A 13,390-nucleotide genomic window follows, 5' to 3' on the forward strand; every position below is an offset into this window, starting at 1 on the left:
TAAGAGTCCACTACTGTGACTTCAGAGAAGAGTAGGTGTTTCCTAGACTGACGGGTTACAGAGAAAACCAAATGCCACCCCAAACACAATCTGAAGTAAATGTTCTGGACATGGTCATATCTCAAAAATGTCAATCATCTGATAAAACAACTGGTTTATAAGTTGTAAAATACTTAAACTAACACCATACAAACAGAACAAAAGGACCTCTTTGATTAAGAAAACTGTATTAAACCCAAGTTATATATGCAGCAAAAAGAAATTATTTTCCATGATGCCCTATATTATAAATGTAATTAAACATTTAGAACGAGAACCAGGATGTAGCTCAGTAGTGGAGCACTCCCCTAACATGTGAGAGACAAGCTAGATTCCATCCCCAGTGAAAACAGAGACAGAGATGGAGAGAGGGAGGGAAGAGAGTACCACAGAGCAAGCAAACTACAAGGAAAGAGGTGGGGGTGGACAGAGGAAAGGGGGCTTCGAGTGCTTCACTGCCTCATCACCTGCTCCATCTCTTCCCTTTTAACACCCAGGATGCTCCCCATGAGCCGAAGGACTTCGTGACGCTGGTGTTTAGGTGTGTGGAAATGACCGATAAAGAGGTTTCTCATGAGGACTCTAGGAAAATCACGGTAGAGACAGCTGAGGTCAACCTAACATGGCCACTCTACTACACCCATCCCTAAACACTAAACAAATAAACATTTCCTTATATTTAAACAATGAGATACTTAAGTATAAAGACTGAATAATAAGATACTTTAAAGTAGCTCTTTAAATAAGTCTAATTAGGAATATTTTAGACAACTTAAAATGCATACGTATAAAAAGGACTAAGTATTAAGCCCCCCTTATTAAGCTACCCGTTTAGCCCCACCGCCAACTGCAGGAGTAACTCTCAACCCCTCAGAAGGTGAGTCTCACTGAGAGACACAACAATGGAGACAGATGTTATGCATCCCCAACCATATTTGTTAAAAAATTTAAATAATATTACATCAGATATTATTACCTAAATAACCAGGTTTCAGACCTACATTGAAACATGTTAGATATATTTGCCTAAGGGCAGTGAGTAGAGGAAAATATTAATAATAAACCTTTATCTTCTAAGTATTTCATATAGAAGTGATCTTTTTTTAAATTCTTGCATATGATTTTAAGAAAAGAAATGAGTTGGGAAACAGACTTTAAAAATAAAAGAAGGTAAGTTATTCCACTGACTGTCATAGAAACCACCTCCACCTCACTGTATAAGAAAGGAAAGGCTCTTGAACTGCAGTCACGTGGAAACATCTACTGTAGCTAGGCGCGTCTATGACAGCAACTCCTATGAAACAAATGAGGAGCCAGGAGGCTCCGCTTACTTGTCCACTTTCCCTTCTGTGCTGTTGACCAAGCTCATCAGTTTCTTCTGCGCGTCGTCCAGCATCTCTTGGTGGAGCTCATCTGTTGAAAGAGGCAGGGGATAAAAACAGTGTTAACTGACCAGCGTGGATAAATGCACAGCGAGACTTACTCAGAAATGTGAATGCATGCCCCTGTTCTACTGGACAACGGCTAGGCGCTGCCACCTTTTCTTTGGTTCAGGGAACTTAGGCCGCTATTACAGAAAGTACCTAGGAGGCAAGGGCGGCAGTATTCCGCATGGCCCGTCTCCAAGCACATGATCAGTTCCTTACAGACGTGTAAAGAGCAAACTGTCTGTTCTTACACAATGTGTTTCCAGATCAACTCTCTTAATGGGAGGGAACGGAAAGGACAACTTTAGATTTCCCTTGCCCCATTTTCCTGGCTGGGCTCTGCTGTTGGTGCACCAAAGAGTATCTAAGAATCTAACACCTTGGCTGAGCTCAGCTGACAGGGCAAAGGACTCTTCAGAAAGGAAACTGCAAAGCACAATGAAGAGCATGGCTCTCATGTGCTAATCAGCGTACAGTGCTGCTGGCTGACTTAAAAGAATGTTTAGAAAATTTCTAAATTTGTACTTTAAAATAAACAAAACCTGTAAAATAGTTGGAATCCAGGCGATTTTTATAGGTAAAGTGTAAATTAAACTTGGAGATGCCCTGTTCACAAGCCAATCACGCCAAAGGATCAGGCCCCTTGGCTAAAGAACTTCTCCTTCCAGCAGTCTACCTTTTGCTTAGAAGTAGATAGCCTGAGCTGAAAGAGGTGCTTAATGATTTTAAGGACAACCAAAAAGGAGATTGCATGTAAGGATAGGGCTAACACACCGGCTCCTTCCCTGACTGGGAATGGCTAGGGAGCCCCCTCACCAGGGACTTCTCCATTCTCTGTGTCATTTCTCTTTCCCATCTCTTGAAACATTAGCATTTGAAATTTTGATGAAATCTAATTTACTTTTTGTTGGGCTTGCCCAGTACTGTAAAGATTTACTCCCATATTGTACTGGCTAGTTTTGTGTCAACTTGACACAGCTGGGGTTATCACAGAGAAAGGAGCTTCAGTTGAGGAAATGCCTCCATGAGATCCAACTTTAAGGCATTTTCTCAATTAGTGATCAAGGGGGAAAGGCCCCTTGTGGGTGGGACCATCTCTGGGCTGGTAGTCTTGGGTTCTATAAGAGAGCAGGCTGAGCAAGCCAGGGGAGGCAAGCCAGAAAAGAACATCCCTCCATGGCCTCTGCATCAGCTCCTGCTTTCTGACCTGCTTGAGTTCCAGTCCTGCATCCTTTGGTGATCAACAGCAGTATGGAAATGTAAGCCGAATAAACCCTTTCCTCCCCAACTTGCTTCTTGGTCATGATGTTTGTGCAGGAATAGAAACCCTGACTAAGACAAATTGGTACCAGCAGAGTGGGGTATTCCTGTGACAACCTGACCATGTTCTGGGGAGGACTGTGGAAGGACTTTGGAACTTTGGGCTTGAAGATCCATCCATTGTTAAGAGCTCTGTCAGATGTTGTGTAGGAGCTTGGAAGATAATGTTGAGAACACTGCAGAAGATGGAGGTCTGGTTTGTGAAATTTCAGAGGGAAAATTAAAGACTCTTTTCAGGGCCATTGCTGTTTTGATTGTGAAGATTCTGTAGTTCTGGTTAGCTGGGGCTGAAGAATCAGCTGTGATTAACAAGATACCAGAACTACTAAAGCAAAAACTTTGCATTACTGGGACTTTTGATGCTGGTTAGCTGGAGCTAAGAAATTAGCGGTGATTAAGAAGAGACCAGCATCATTGAGGTGACATCTTCTGGGAAGTGTTTTCTGAGAGCACAGTGGCTGTGTTCCAGATATAGCCAAAGTTGTACCTTGTGCTCTGGCTGGACTTGGTAACGTGTAAGGGTCACCCAGGTGGTACTGGTTTTGAAGGCATGAAGGAGTTGAGCAGAGCAGCTGAGGCTTGGCACTGTGAGAGGCCATGGAAGGCCATTGGTGAAAGTGCAGCCTCAGTTGCAATTGATGGCCCAGGACTGAAGGGGTCATGCAGTGTTTTGGAGATGCCAGTACCATGAGATGACCACCAAGAGCAGCAGCAGCAGTGGAGTAGAGGCATCTGGAGCCTAGAGGATGACGCGAGTGCTACAAAGGGCATGGCTGGAGAAGTGACCCAAGCCCTTGGAGGAGCCCAGAAGATCGTGAGTTGGATCCCAGACATTGGACGGTTGGAGATTGATTTTTGCTTTTGATTGTGACTGTGCCCTGATATTTTCCCTCTTGAAGGAAGAAACTGTTTTAGTGATGCCCACAGTTAAGAGACTTTTAATTTAAAAAGACTTTGGATTTTTAAAAGAGATGGATATTTTAAAGAGATTGAAATTTTAAGAATATGTAAAGACTGTGGGACTTTTAAAGTTATTTAGATCTTGGGGATGAATAAGAATGTAAGGGTTGAGGCTTACTAGTGATGTGTTTGTGTGTCAAGTTGACAAGGGGTCAATTGTACTGGCTAGTTTTGTGTCAACTTGACACAGCTGGGGTTATCACAGAGAAAGGAGCTTCAGTTGAGGAAATGCCTCCATGAGATCCAACTTTAAGGCATTTTCTCAATTAGTGATCAAGGGGGAAAGGCCCCTTGTGGGTGGGACCATCTCTGGGCTGGTAGTCTTGGGTTCTATAAGAGAGCAGGCTGAGCAAGCCAGGGGAGGCAAGCCAGAAAAGAACATCCCTCCATGGCCTCTGCATCAGCTCCTGCTTTCTGACCTGCTTGAGTTCCAGTCCTGCATCCTTTGGTGATCAACAGCAGTATGGAAATGTAAGCCGAATAAACCCTTTCCTCCCCAACTTGCTTCTTGGTCATGATGTTTGTGCAGGAATAGAAACCCTGACTAAGACACATATCTTCTAAGTATTTTATGGCTTTGAATATAAAATTTAGGACCATGATCCTTATTGAGCTCATTGTTGTGCCTGGTATGAGACAGGTGTCTAACCTGATGTCTACCTGAGTTCTCGTCATGGGAAACACCTGCTCCAGCATTACATGATTCTGGTGCTATCCTTTCAGGGCGGTTTTGAAGAGTTAACTGACCATCAATGTCTGGCATATTTTCTGACTCCTACAAAATTCTGCATGTCCCCTCCCACTGATGGAGAGCATTCTCTTATTCACCAGTGCTGGCTACTCTGACTCATACCCACTCTTCAATCTGAAGTCCCTCACTTACTCCCTTGCACACTGTCCTGAGACACAGTAGGGTCAGGGTCTGTCCTCTGTCTTCCTTCTGCCCCATACGATGACTATAGTGCTGATTTACAGCACTGAGTGCAAACAGAAAGCATCCACATTAAAGGTTTGCAGTGACTTGTGCTTCTGTAAATTGTAAAATTCTAAATTACAAAATGCTACTCATATTATAGGCTAGCTTTACCAAAATAGAGATGGTTGCCATAATCATATAAAAATCGAGTTTGTGTTTGGAAAATCTCCTATAAATTTTTCCTTTCCTGCTTTTCAAATAAGGAATTTAAAATTGGAAATAAAAGGCAAGAGTGGGAGGAGTATTACTGAAGTCTGGCTCAGTAGAGCATTTTATCCTGGATTCTTCAAATCCTTTATGCTGTGGGCATGTGTCATTATTGGGGCCTTTCCTTAGTACTACATTCTAGATCCAACAGAACTCTTGGCCACTGGAAAAACACCAAATCTGCAAGCTGAAGCAGGAATCACAGAACAGCAGCTACAGGTACCTGTGTGCTCACATAGAGGCCAGAGGAGAGCATCACTCTCTTAGTCCCTTGAGACAAGAGTCTCACTGAAGGCTCCCTGGAGATCCCCACAGTGCTGGGGTTATGGGAATGAGTGTAATCATGTGGCCCGTTTACACGGATGCTGGGGTCCAAACTCAGATCTTCATTCTTGCACTCTTAAGAACTCCCCTCATATCTAGCCCTGCTACCTTCTCATTCTAAAATGTGATTATATTTCAAATGATAATAATTTGCTGGCTTTGATACACACAGACAGACAGACAGACACACACACACACACACACACACACACATAATATCAAAGGGAAACTGTCTTTCAAGCACACACACACACACACAGAGCTCAGGGTGGCCTCAAATTAGGAATTCTTCTGTCCTGGCTACTAAGTGCTTTACATATATTATTTTAAATAAATTATTAAAATTAATTGCATGGGGCCCAGGACTTTCTACTCTTGTAGAGCTAGGTTTGGTTCCCAGAGCCCATATTGTGTCTTAGAACCACACGGAACTCTAGGTTCAGGGGATCTGATGCCCTCACAGACATGAGACATGTACACATGGTGCACATAAAGCCATGTAAACACACACATAAAAATAATAATCTTTTTAAGATTTTGCCTTTATTTTATTTTACCTGCATGCATAGAGACTAGAGCTAAGAGACAGTTGTGAGCTACCATGTGGGCGCTGGAAATCAAACACAGATCCTCTGGAAGAGCAACTGCTGAACCATTTCTCCAGCTCCAATTTATTTGTTTGTTTGTTTGTTTATTTATTTATTTATTTATTGCTATTCAATGTAGGCATAAAACAAAAATTTACATCAACCATGGTAGTTAGTACATGCTTACAATCTAAGCATTTAGTAGCCCAGGGCAGAAGAATTCCTAATTTGAGGCCACCCTGAAATCTGTGTGTGTGCTTGAAAGCCAGCAAGCCTAAGCTTTCTGAAAAGAGAAAAGGGAAGGGGAGAGAGAACTGCACAAGGCTCACAGCTTATTTGTATTGGACAATATCCCCTACCACATGAACCATATAGTAATCTACATTACACTCTCTCTTGTTTAAACAAACTAGAAAAACAGAAATCGAGCTGCTAAGCCAGGCAACCGTTTAGCAGGGCAAGTGCTGCTCTGTGAGCCTGGCGGGCGACCAGGGTCTTATCTCTGGAATCCACAGAAAGGTGGAAGGACAGAACTGACTAGAAAATTTTCTTCCGACCTCTATGTGCAGCACAGCCCGAATATACGGCCCAGTGCACATCGTATGTACACAGAATAACAACTAATAAAAAATTGTTTTATAAACGAGCTGGGCGTTATGGTTTGCACCTGCAGTCCCCGCTGCTGAGGAGGCCAAGGCAGAAGGATCAGCTGAGCTGAGACTCTAAAGCCAGCTTGGGCAACATAGTAAGGCCCCATCTCAAAGAATACCAACCAACCAAAGGTCTGCATGATAAATAAACATCTCCAGAGTAAAACTCATAAGACAAAGGTTCTGATGAAAGATCTTTTAATAATGTAAGTTAGAAAGCCAAAGCATCCTTAAAGCCAAAGTTTAAAACTCACTGTTGGTTCTGACCTAATGACCATGGAATGCACAGGACTGCTTCAGACCCATGTGCGTAAATGTACATTTGAGCAGACAAAAGAGAAATAAAAGGACAGAGAGGAGAGCATGGGAAGGAATGGATTAATTTTGAGAGCTCAGAAGAAAAGGAAGTCACACACCCATTCCTAAGTCCCTTGAGACTCATCTCTTTCTCCAGCAACACTCACTCTCTTCCCCTCAGAAATCCTGACTATTTCTCTACAGAAACTGAACTCAAACCACAATTTGAAATCAGAACTATATTTATATGGGCAGGCAAAGTATTCTTATTCAGAAATGGGTTCTAGTCCAAATATAACAGCGCTGTGAATAATCACACACACCCAAATACTTCTTTAGAAATGCAAGCTAGGGCTGGGGAGCACTGTCAACTTAAGCAATGAATCAGCTGAGACTGAGTCTAATCTGGAGAAAGCATAACTCTAAGTGCGTGCGTGACACCATAAATCTTCCACCACAGAGCTCTCAAATACCCAGAGCTGACGCCATGGTTTCAGAATCAAAATCGAATGTGTAACAAGTCGGCACATGGCAACTTTTCATTTCCTTGTGATTAATGACAGTGTATGATACCGTCTTCAGAGAACACCTCACAGCGTATCAGAGCTCTTATATTTATCTGTTATCTCAAGACTAAGTGTCTATGAACTGGTTTACTCCATTCAGCTCAATGAGATAACGGTGAAGACCAGAGAGACCCAGAAACCCGAGATGAACCAGGCTCCCACTGCCAGACCCTCTTTCCTTCTCTCTCTCTCTCCCTCTCTCTCTCCCTCTCTCTCTCTCTCAAGATTTATTTATTTATTATATGTAAGTATGCTGTAGCTGTCTCCAGACACTCCAGAAGAGGGCGTCAGATCTTGTAACGGAGGTTGTGAGCCACTATGTAGTTGCTGGGATTTGAACTCAGGACCTTTGGAAGAGCAGTCGGTGCTCTTAACCGCTAAGCCATCTCTCCAGCCCTCTTCCTTCCTTCCTTCCTTCCTTCCTTCCTTCCTTCCTTCCTTCCGTCTTCTTTTTTAAATATTTATTTATTTATTTTATGTATGTGAGTACACTGTAGCTGTACAGATGGTTGTGAGCCTTCATGTGATTGTTGGGGATTGAATTTTTAGGACCTCTGCTCGCTCCAGTCAACTCCGCTCGCTCCAGCCCAAATATTCATTTATCATTATACGTAAGTACATGGTAGCTGACTTCAGATGCATCAGAAAAGGGTGTCAGATCTCATTATGGATGGTTGTGAGCCACCATGTGGGTGCTGAGAATTGAACTCAGGACCTCTGGAAGAGCAGCCAGTGCTCTTAATCTCTGAGCCATCTCTCCAACCCTTCATCTGATTTCTTAAAATAGCAATTAAATTTTTGCTCCAATCAACAGCAACTATACATATCATTTTGATTGATATCCATACTTTGTCATTTTCTCCCTTATTTTGCGTTTTTCTCATTTTTTTAAGAGCCAATGTAAAGGAGTGAATGGAAGAAAGAAAAAAATGTCTGAAAGACAATTTCACTTGTCTGTATAAATGTCAATAAATAAATTGGATGTGAGATCTTATTTGCATTGGCAATCTCTGTAGTTTTTAAAAATATTTGATTTTTCAATATATGGCTATGTGTGAGTAAATATATGCCTTAGTTAAGGTTTCTGTTACTGTGAGAAAACACCATGAGCATAAACAACTCGGGGAGGACAGGGTTTACTTCAGCTTGTAGTTTCACAGCACAGTCCATCACTGAGGAAAGCCAGGGCAGAAACTGAAAGGAGAAAATGAAGAAACAGCCATGGAGGAATGTTGCTCACTGACTGCCTCCTGTGGCTTCCGCAGCTGCTTTCTTGTGGCATACAGTACCTTAGCCCTGGGGAGTACTTCCCACATCAACCAAGAAAATGCACTACAGGCTGGTCCACAGGCCAACTGGGTCAAGGGCCTTTTCCTCAATTGAGGGTCCCTTTCCCAGGTAACTTAACTTTCGTCAAGCGGACGGGAAACTACCGATCACAGTGTACAGGAGCACAAGTGCCCAGGAAGCCAGAAGAGGTCCCAGGACCTGGAGCTAGAACTACAGGTGGTTGTGTGGGTGTAGGTGCGGGTGCGGGTGCGGGTGCGGGTGCGGGTGCGGGTGTGGGTGCGGGTGCTGGGAACCAAACCTGGATCCTCTGCAAAAGCAGTGCACGCTCTTAGCCAGCGAGCCACCTCTCCAGTCCCCAGAAGAAATTTAAACTTGATACAATTTTAAATTTAATATAATACAGCTTCTTTAACTATAACCCAGGTAAAAGCTAGAAAGTAGATGCCCCCCACCCCCCGCCGTGTGTGTGTGTGTGTGTGTGTGTGTGTGTGTGTGTGTGTGCGCGTGTGCGTGTGTGTGTGTGTGTAGGCCAGAGATAGACATCCCGTTTCTTCTTTGACTGCTCTCCTCTGCTTCTCTGCATCCGGGCCTCTCACTCTGACCCAAGAGCTCCCTTGTTTGGCTGGTCTAACTAACTGTACAGCTCGCTGTGGGAATCCCTTGCCTGCCTCCAAAGCACCGGAACCACTCACGGCCTCTTGGCATCCACGCAGTGCACGGCAAGTTCTTTACCTACCGAGTCATCTTCCCAGGCCTCCAAACAGTCCTTTTATTACAAAAACAACTTTTAATGCTAAATGTTGTTTCAAAAGACTATCATATCTATTTACAACTTGAAGTAACAAAACCATTTTGTCTTCAACCCTATGAAGGGTAGGATTTTAAGGTCTAGAGTACATAGTGAATGGGTGTTTTTTGTTTGTTGTCTTTTGTCTCATCATAATTAATTGCTGAGTAAATTAATTAATTTCTTCTCTCTTTTTTTTTTTTTTTTTTTTTTTGAGCAGGGTTTCATGTAGCCCAGGCTGACCCTCAATTTGCTTTGCAAGCAGAGATGACTTTGACCTTCCAGCCCTCTTGCCTATGTCTCCTGGGGCTGAGATTACATACACACCCCTCTATGCTTGCTCTATTCAGTGCTGAGAATTAAACTCTGGGGCTTGTGTGGATGGTATACAAGTATTCTACCAACTGAGATATGTCCCCAGCCCCTAAAGTAACACTTAAAATCCTATATTTGTTGGCAATGAATTTATTTCATTAATATAGTACAATATCATTAATATGAATGCTACAACATGATAATTTGTGATGAAAATAAAAGGGACTTACTATATTACTTACATAGTTAATTGGAATCTCTATGCACACTTGAAAGAAGACAGAGACAGAGGGAAGGGAGTGGAAGGGAAAGGTGAAGGAGCAGGGAAATACTGAGATTTTTCAGCTCTGGGGATTGAGCCTAGTGAGAATCAACTACTCTATCACTGGACCAGCGCAAGAGATTTTATATAGTTATACACTTTTATACGTGTATGTAAGTGTTCATGCGTGTGCATGGCAAGGGGGAAACAGGCATATAGGTGTATATGCATATGCATGTGTGTGACAGCCAGAGGCCATTGTTGGATGTCCTTTGCAATTACTTAACTCCTTATTTTCTCAGACAGTCTCCCACTGACCCTCAGATTCACTGACTCCCCTGTACTGGCTGGCCACCAGGACTCAGAGGTCCTTTTGTCTATCCTCTCCAGCACTGACATTATAGGAGAGCCAATAAACTCATGCCCTCACACTCAAACTACCGGTAAGCACTTTACTAACTGAGCCTTCTCACCAGCACCACATATAAATACTGTTTTAATGCCAGCAAATCAAATATGCTTTCCCTTTCTACTAGTTTCATTCAACCCTTTGTTATCAATTCAGATCACTTACAGTTCCATACAGAAAGTTTTAAAAGCATCCTTATATAGTATATATTTTTTAAACATTTTGCATAGACAAGACATATCCCAAAGATAGGGCTGCAATTTTATTTCTGAAAAGGAAACCTGTATTACTTTTCCCACTTAGTAAATATTAGTTCCATGTCAAATCCTCTAAGAGCAAAAGGTTTTCTGGACCTCAGTCTCACTTCTGAAAGCTTCCTATTGCAAATCCTCATGCACAATGCCCCAAGAAGTGCCCTGTTCTGCACACACAGCTCTTACAAAGCTCTAACGGAAAGAAAGCCGTGATCTAGCAAATTAAAATCCAGGGGCTGGAGAGATGGCTCAGCAGTTAAGAGCACTGACTGCTCTTCCAAAGGTTCTGAGTTCAAATCCCAGCAACCACATGGTGGCTTACAAACCATTCGCAATAAGATCTGATGCCCTCTTCTGAGGTGTCTGAAGACAGCTACAGTGTGCTTACATATAATAAATAAATAAATCTAAAAAAATAAAATCCCAATTTCACCATCCCTTGCAAGACTTACGATCTGAAGCACTGGACTCCCAAGCCTATACAGCAACAGTGGGGCTGAGCTGAGAATCCACTGCCCCTACAAGAAACACTTCAACTCACCAGTTTTTACCAGGCCTGTCCAGTCTGTAGCCATGAGTAAACAAGAATGCACCCTAACACAAAACTGTCAGCTTACTTAAAACATGACAAGATTATTTTGGGGGACTGAAGAGGAGATAACCCAACTGTGCTGCTCCCCAGTGTAATAAGGACGGCATGCTGCCATGGCAACAGGATGGCCCCGCCTCTGCCCATCTCCTTGGCTGTTTTGGTATTTACAGTTTACAAACTGCTGTGATTCAAGACTGAGTTCCATTTCCCCATCCAGCAAATCATTTAAACTTCTACCTTCTCAGCCCTCCACACCAACACACCCAACACACCAACACTTCCTCCATACCAAAACATCCTCTATACCAACCATACCAACACACTCTCCAGACCAACATACCCACCACACACCAACACATGCTTCCACCAACACACCCATCACACCAACAAACCCTCCACACCAACCACACCCAACACACCAATACACCCTCAACACCAACCACACTAACACACCCAACACACCAACACACTCAACACACCAACACACTCAACACACCAACACACCCACCACACCAACACATACTCACATGCACTCTACTCTTTCAACATTTCAGAATATGCTACCTCATTTCATGTGAATCCCTCCATTTGGAATGATTTTTCCCTAGCTACCAATCTACTTAGCCAGTATGCATCCATCACTTAAAAGGAGAGATACATCACTCACTAATCTTCCTTACCCTCCTGTACCACTAGTGCCAAGTACAATGGAATACTACTTGTACAGAAAACTCTTTCAAAACAATTTAAAAATTTTAAAACTAGTTCTTGGATACTTTAATCTTACTTACCTGTTCCTACAGAGTCTCCCAAATCCCTCTTCCGCTTCTCTACCCACCTAACCTTGTGGCTTTTTTTCCCTTTTTATATTTGGGAAAAAAAATGATACTATTTATTCTGTATCCTTTTATTTATAAGCTATCAAGTCCAAGGTATCCTGTACATATATTTTTGGATGTGTGTCTTCCATTTGAGCTGCCTTAGTATGGACTGCACTCTTAAAAGAAAAATGACTCCTCACAAAGTCTACCCATTGCCAACAGCTCCTCAGGCAGGGGTGGGATTTCCCACTCACCTCCTGCTGCCTGTTGGGACTTTGCCTGCCTTGAGCTCGCACAGTCCACGTTTGTGCTGTCCCAGCTGAGTTCAAGTGTGCAACTGCTCTGCTGTGTCCATGTCCCAGATGACTTCAAGTGTGCAACTGCTCTGCTGTGTCCATGTCCCAGCTGACTTCAAGTGTGCAACTGCTCTGCTGTGTCCATGTCCCAGCTGACTTCAAGTGTGCAACTGCTCTGCTGTGTCCATGTCTCAGCTGACTTCAAGTGTGCAACTGCTCTGCTGTGTCCATGTCCCAGCTGACTTCAAGTGTGCAACTGCTCTGCTGTGTCCATGTCCCAGCTGACTTCAAGTGTGCAACTGCTCTGCTGTGTCCATGTCTCAGCTGACTTCAAGTGTGCAACTGCTCTGCTGTGTCCATGTCCCAGCTGACTTCAAGTGTGCAACTGCTCTGCTGTGTCCTTGTCACAGCTGAGTTCAAGTGTGAGACTGCTCTACTGTGTCCTTGTCACAGCTGAGTTCAAGCATGAGACTGCTCTGCTGTGTCCCTACAGCTGTCCGTCGCTTCTGGGTCTTTTACAACAAGTCCTTGTGTGTACTTGATTACATGTCTTCCTGCTCTCCGCGCCTGACTGTAACCCTTCTGAAGGAGACCTTGTCACCTATCTATCCTAGGGCCTATGCAGTGCTTGGTATTCAGCACATAAACAAGGTACACTTGATACAATAATGAATGAATGACTGGTGATCTCTGGAAAGGACAAATAAAATAAATTACATACTGAGTGATTCAGCCATTACTCAGGAAAAGGAGATAAAGTTCACAAAATATTCTCCAAGTACATAATTTCGTTTCCCCTTTGTTTATAAAAATTAGTTTTCAATTGTAATTTCTAAAACATCATTTAGATATTAATGTCAAACTCATTTAAAATGTAACTAGAAGTACGAAACAGCTTATTTACCTAATATTCTTTTCCCTTAATTTAAATGTGGGCATTGTTGAGCATACCCAGATGTTTATATCATTACAAGTAACTTTTAACCATTTATGGCAACTCAGAAAATTTCA

At 42.8% G+C, this 13,390-nt stretch overlaps 1 protein-coding gene across 4 annotated transcripts in view; it reads right to left on the reverse strand.

Moving 5' to 3' along the window:
* Positions 1 to 13,390, reverse strand: part of Trip11 (thyroid hormone receptor interactor 11) — a 79,127-nt gene that overhangs the window by 11,181 nt on the left and 54,556 nt on the right. For 3 of the 4 annotated variants that reach the window (XM_006515382.4, XM_011243986.2, NM_028446.1), the window contains 2 exons: positions 1,371 to 1,452; positions 507 to 621 (listed from right to left, as the gene is read on the reverse strand). In XM_006515382.4, the coding sequence (XP_006515445.1) occupies positions 507 to 621; positions 1,371 to 1,452 (197 nt within the window). Of the gene's footprint in view, positions 1 to 506; positions 622 to 1,370; positions 1,453 to 13,390 lie in introns of those variants that run through there. The other variant, XM_006515383.3, reaches the window with a different exon arrangement.

Source organism: Mus musculus, chromosome 12, assembly GCF_000001635.26.
Source record: "Mus musculus strain C57BL/6J chromosome 12, GRCm38.p6 C57BL/6J".
NCBI lineage: Eukaryota > Metazoa > Chordata > Mammalia > Rodentia > Muridae > Mus > Mus musculus.